Source organism: Neomonachus schauinslandi, chromosome 2 (assembly GCF_002201575.2).
Source record: "Neomonachus schauinslandi chromosome 2, ASM220157v2, whole genome shotgun sequence".
NCBI lineage: Eukaryota > Metazoa > Chordata > Mammalia > Carnivora > Phocidae > Neomonachus > Neomonachus schauinslandi.
Window position 1 is genome coordinate 102,606,219 of NC_058404.1, and position 6,406 is coordinate 102,612,624.

The 6,406-nt window shown below is 37.8% G+C and overlaps 1 protein-coding gene across 2 annotated transcripts in view; it reads left to right on the forward strand.

The window, feature by feature from the left end:
* Positions 1-6,083, forward strand: part of PRDM5 (PR/SET domain 5) — a 193,026-nt gene extending 186,943 nt beyond the window's left edge. The window contains exon 16 of one of the 2 annotated variants that reach the window (XM_021681494.1): positions 4,809-6,083. In XM_021681494.1, coding sequence (XP_021537169.1) covers positions 4,809-4,973 — 165 coding nt within the window. In that variant the 3' untranslated portion in view covers positions 4,974-6,083. The remainder of the gene's footprint in view (positions 1-4,808) is intronic. The other variant, XM_044912634.1, reaches the window with a different exon arrangement.
* Positions 6,084-6,406: the final 323 nt, after the last annotated feature.

Sequence of the window (6,406 nt, forward strand, 5' to 3'; positions counted from 1 at the left end):
CACACACACACACACACACACACACACACACACACACACACACACACACGGATGACATTTGAGTCGCGTTAGAGCAAAATTGTCAAGAAAAAACTGATATATGTTGATCTCAGTTCTTTATAATTTTTCTCAAATGCCACTTCACTCATCAACACTAGCCCCTTTGGCGCAGTCATTCTATGCCTTGCAGTTCCCCTGGCATGCCATAGCTATTGAGCTTCTAGTATCTTTGCTACTATCCCTATGGTGATGACTTCCAAATCTCTCTTTCTCCTGCCTAGATTTCTCTTTTGAACTCTAGGCAGATATTTTGAAGCTGCCTGTAAGACTTCTCTCCTATATTCCAGACTGAAATCAGTATCTCTCCAGCCTTCTCAGTCACTCAGCATGTTCCCTTTACCTATACATCTCTCTGAGGGTTCCACCATCTCCAAATAACCCAAACCAAAGCTCTGAGCCTCGTGCCAGACATTTTTCCATGACCATCATCTAGTTGAGCTTCTATCGTGGGAAAGACACAGTGACTCAGTTTATATATATTCTCTCTGATCTTCACTACACCCCAGAAATACCCAGGTATTATTTCCACCTCTGTGAAGCAACTGAGGCTCACGGAAATTGAGTGACTTACCTCTTCTCTACCACTTAAAACTGGCCAAGTCAGGATCCTAGGGTTCCAACCCAAGAAGCTCTCATTCAGTCCCAGTAATTCCTGACAGTCTTTCCTTCTATATATTTCTCAAACTTATTTTCTTCTCTAAATTTCCATTGCCACCTTTACTCCTCTCTTTTTCTCACCCCTGACCTCCATCCCAGTAGCAAATCCAATTGGCTCTACATTTAAAATAAGTTGAGAATATGAACACTTTTAACATCTCCCCAGCTACCATCTTAGTCCCCTGCAGTAATGCCGTCGTTTCTTAATTTATCTCTTTGATCTTTGCTCCTCCCAGTCCTAAGCTTGCCACCCAGAGTGATCTTTCTAGAACCTGAGTCAGATTTTATATATTTTAGATATAGGTTGTATATGTATTATATTTCACTCGTTTGCTGAAACCTTCCAATGACTGTCCATCCCATTTAGAGTGAAAACCAAGGTTTTACCATGGTCTGAAAGTCCATAGGGATCTGCACCCCCATCCTCCTACCCCAACTGCTCTCTCTGACTTCACCACCACCAGCCACCTCACTCTGGCCGCATCATTTCTTTGCTGTTTTTCAGACACACTAAGTGTATTCCAATAAATAGGTTTTTTTGTTGGGGGGGGGGGGTGCGGTGCCTGCTTCCCTGGCCTGGGACACCATTCTCAAGTATCTTTATGGTCTTCTCCTGTACTTATTTCAATTCTCTGTTTGAATTCTTCTCTTTCTTATTTCCATTACTTTCTTAACCCTCAGCCCGTGTTCTTCTCCTTTATGCATCCACCTGAAATATTACATGTTTGTTTGTTTAATTATTTATCATCGATTCTAAGTTCCATGACAACAGAGTTTTTTTTTCTTTATTGTTCATTGCTGTGTCCCCAGGCCTAGAACATCCAAAATAAGAAATATTTAGTGAATATTTTTAAAAGCATGAATCGATGAAGTAGTAAGTGCTGTCTTAGTTCATATCCAAATCATTTCTGGCTTAGAGTGGAATAATAGTATTGACCATGCTGACTCCAGTTTCATACTCTTGACCTTGGTGACTAAATGATATTTTAGTTTTAGTCTCTATTTAGAATCCTTTAATGAATCCCCACCACTTGCAGAAGATACTTCCAGTGTCTTATTATAATTACCAGGATCTCCAGGGTCTGGCTCCAGCCTTCAACTCTAACTTCTTTGTGAAGTTATTTCTCTTATTTATTTATGTCAATTTATTGCTCTAATAATCTATTTCTTCAGCCTTGGTGAACTGTTTTCACCTCCCCACATGAACCTTGCTCGTCACATCCCTGTACATTTGCACATTCTCTTCCCTCTCCCTGGGATATCATTCCCCACCTTACGACATGATAGCCCCCATACATCCGGGAAGACTTGATTGTGCTCTCCTCTGTTGCTTCTCCTAGCGTTATGTTCATGGCATTGAAAATATTTCTCTTTAGGACTGGGGGCTCCACAGGGCAGGACAGAGTGCTCTTTGTCATTCTGTTTCTAACTGAAGTGGCGCAAGGCACATTGTATGTGATTGATAAATATTAACTGAAGATGTTTGTATAGAATTTTAATATTATCTCTCAAGGTACTTCAGTAAATGTGTTTTTTGACTTCATTTTAAAACAAAATCAGTTTACTGCTAGCCTAGAGAAAGAATAAATATTTTCCTATTCTTTGGCAGGTGAATTAATACTAATTTGGAGTAGGTGGAAGGGTTGGCTAAGAAATTTAGGTGGAAATAAAGAAAAGGAAGCATCCCTGTTGCACTATTTGAATTCTTTCTTGCTCTCCCTTAATTTTAAAATGACCATGAATGTCCTTGCATTTTACTGATTTATACAGAACATCAGTTTGAAGTCTCTTAATGACTACACTTAAGTTCATGAAAATATAGCTTTTAACATGTAGGTAGTCACTTTCACAACTGTGACATCAGCTATCCTCTACTGACATTTAATCCTCTACCTGGCCCTCATTCAAAAATCCATTGGGATGTTCTCCTCCCAGCTCCTATGTGGAGCTTCTAGGATTCCTTAACTCAGAGCGATTATCAATGACTTCAGCATTTTTCTCAACTTCCTTTTCATTTCTCCAGCTTGCTGCTGCTGTAATTTTCCCATGGTGACCATGTAAATGAACTTGACTGGTATCCCTCACAACACACTGGTGAGCTGAACTGTCTGAGAACCTCCTTTATTTTTTTCAAAGAGGTTTTTATTCCTTAAAAATGGTGTCAGCCAGACAAATGGAAGAAGTACAGTCAGCTCACGTATCTTTGTTTGAAGTTTGAGCCTTTAATAATAGTCTGTCCTTGGGGTTGTAAAGATTCTAAACCCAGACTGCATAGGTTTAAATCCTGGAAACCACTTCCTAGTTCTGTGACCTTGGACAACCTGCTTGAGACACTGAAGTGAATGTGTCAGTTTCTTCTGTAAAATGGAGCTCATAGTACTAGTATCTACCTAAAAGGGTGAGGTGAGGATTGCACAAGTTAATGTTTATGAATTGCAAAGAGTGGTTCCTGGCACATAATGAAAGCTGTTAGCCCTTCAACCTAGTTCCTGTGCCAAGCACTGAAATGAGACAGTGAACAAGACACTATGTCCCCTATGCTCACAGAACTCACATTCCTGTGGGGTATAGACATTGAACAAATAAACTTGAATTGCATTCTATGATAAAGACTGAGAGCAATTTTAAAAAAGGAGGGGGAGGCATAAAAGAATACTTAAGGAAGAAGTCTCTGAGAAGGTAACTCTAAGTAACCTAAAAGATGAGAAAGAGTCAGCCATGGGGAAGAGAACATTCCAGGCTCAGGGAACAGTATAAATCAAGGCCTGTAGGTGGGAATGAGTCTGGGTATTAGGGGAGGTAAGAAGGCAGGTGGAGCTGGAGCATCATGAGAAAGAAGGGATGCAAGTGAAGTTGGAGAGCAAATTGATGGGCCTTTTAACCATGGTAAGGAATTTATTTTGAATCTACTTTCAGTGGGAAGCCAATGAGGAATTTGGTATCTATTCATTATGTGGGGTTTAGAGAAGGAGCCAGGAAAACAGAAAATAGGGGATACATTATAATTCTATGTTATGATAACAAATTTTGATTACACTTATAAAGACAATTTGGAAACTCAGAGTTTCTTTTATTTGAAAATAATCTCTATAGTTACCTTCTTTGATTTCTCTGGAATTATTCCACAGCCTTTGGTGTACTTAATTGCTCAAAAGACTTACCTAGCTATCAAATATCTTATCTACCTTTCTTTAAGTCAACAAATATTTATGGAATGACTACTCTTGCCCTAATGTTTCTTAGACCAGTAAGGAGACAGACATAAAAAAATCACCTAATAATTAATTACATTCAGGGTAAGTGTTATAAAGGAAAAGTAAAAGCTACTATGAAAGCAATTAACAGAGGACTTCTGGCAGACAGATCATATAGGCTTCCCCAAGGAGTTAGTAAGAGGAAGCTACATCAAGAGAAGTGGGAAAGTACTGAGGCAGGAAAACCTTAAATCTTCTGTGGTAATATAATATTTTTAATTATTGGACTGTTAACGTCTGTTGGGCCAGATGGCGATGTGGCAGAGCTTATATGAAGTAAACATTGGATGCCTTAGTTAAATGAGTGTATATAATAAGAAATAAAGAATTGGAATTGTGGGTAAAAAACTTCCACTTAGGATGCTGAAAGCAGTATTAACCTTTTACTTCATAAATGGGACTAAATTGAAGGGATCACTGGTGAGACATGTCTTGTGCTATTTATGTCATATGGAGAGATGCCCTCTGGGCCATTAGGCATTTTGTTTAAGAGGTTTAATATAAAATTGTCAATACACTCCATCATGGGAAGAAAGATACTGTTCCCCAGGAGTTGTTTCTCTAGACATGTTTAAATACAGTAGTGGAGGGGGAAGGAGGGTGGCTAGGATGTAAAGGACACACACATTAAATGCAGCTTTTGGGAACTATAATTAATTTTCTTTACCCTTTAGTTGGGATGTTAAATTCCATTTATTTCAAGCAATTTTTGTTCTTATGCCCATCCGTACATACTTGATAATAGGACTATGCATAATGTATATTGTATAAATGATAAATTGGCATATCTTCAGGTTTTTCAGTATAATATGATTGGTATCTTTGCGTCTTTTCTAGGTTTGTGACTTGGCTTTTAGCCTAAAGAAAATGCTGATCCGACACAAGATGACTCACAATCCCAATCGTCCACTGGCAGAATGCCAGTTTTGCCATAAGAAGTTTACAAGGAATGACTACCTCAAAGTGCACATGGACAATATCCACGCTGAAGCTGACAGCTAATGGTAGCTGTAAAGGAATTAAACCATTTAGAAGGGCTCCTAATATGAAACCCAGATTTCTCTCACCTGATTAGCATAGCAGAAGTAGCTAAAAGTAATTCACTGGTCTCATAGTACTTATTTGCCTACCTTTAGAGTTTGTAGATGCTTATGCAAAAAAAAAAAAAAAAGAAAAGAAAAGAAAGAAAGAAAGAAAGAAAAACAAAAAGAAAGAAAGAAAGAAAGTCCTACTTCTACCAAAAAATGGTACAAATGGAAAAGAAAACTTTGTAGCCTTGCAAAATACTGCTTGTGCTCTGTTTCATAAAATGGAAAAAGGAGTCATGGCTTTCCTTCTTGGCCACCTCTCTGTAATGAAGTTTATTAACATACTCTTTATTAGGCCTTTTTATTTTATTGTCATCTTTGTGTGTGTGTGTATGTGTGTGTGCATGCGTGCACATGCTGGTTATTACAACTGACTACTACTACCAGAAAGAAATTAATATACCAAAATATTTCATTGCAGATGAGGATAAGGTTAAGAGTTTTTAAAGTATCAAGCATGATAACAGGATAAAACTTGCTATTTTGTGAAACAGACCAAAAGTTGATCTTACTTACAGCTCCCTACAACAGTTCAGTTTAAAATAAAGAGGTATTTAAGAACTAAAGCATCTATTGAATTATTCTCATTTTAGACAATTCTTAAGAAACATTATTTCCTTTAATCATTTAGATGAAGACATTCATGGTCTGCAATACTTTTGTAAGATCTGTATAAGACCATACACTTAAATATATATCTAACTTATCCTCCTGAGTTTATTCTAGTTATCTTTAGAAATTAACAATATTCAAATACATATAACTAAAAATTGAAACAAAATAGGTTCTCAGTATTTGCTGACTGACAGAGTGTCAGCACATAGTGACATTACAATAGTAGTTATGATGAACCTAGCCCTTTACCTTCTCATTCCATAAAAGTGCACAGAACATGTTGGTACAGATATAATAGAGTCCTCAGAGCATTAACATTCTGTTTTGCAAAAGACATTTTCCAGAATCTTGGCAGTAGGTGATTCTGAAACACTTTGAATTACCCTCAATCGTCCTATATAATTAGGAATCCAGAATAGAAAATACAAATCTGGCGGGCGCCTGGGTGGCTCAGATGGTTAAGTGTCTGCCTTCGGCTCAGGTCATGATCTCAGGGTCCTGGGATCGAGTCCCGCATCAGGTTCCCTGCTCAGTGCAGAGCCTGCTTCTCCCTCTCCCTCTGCCACTCCCTCTGCTTGTGCTCTTCTGTCTATCTCTCTGTCAAATAAATAAATAAAATCTTAAAAAAAAAAAAGAAAAAAGAAAATACAAATCTGGCAATTATTATGATTGAAATGATCACTGACGCTTAAGGAAAATTGAAGCAAGAAGCTTAATTTCTTCCTTTAAGTT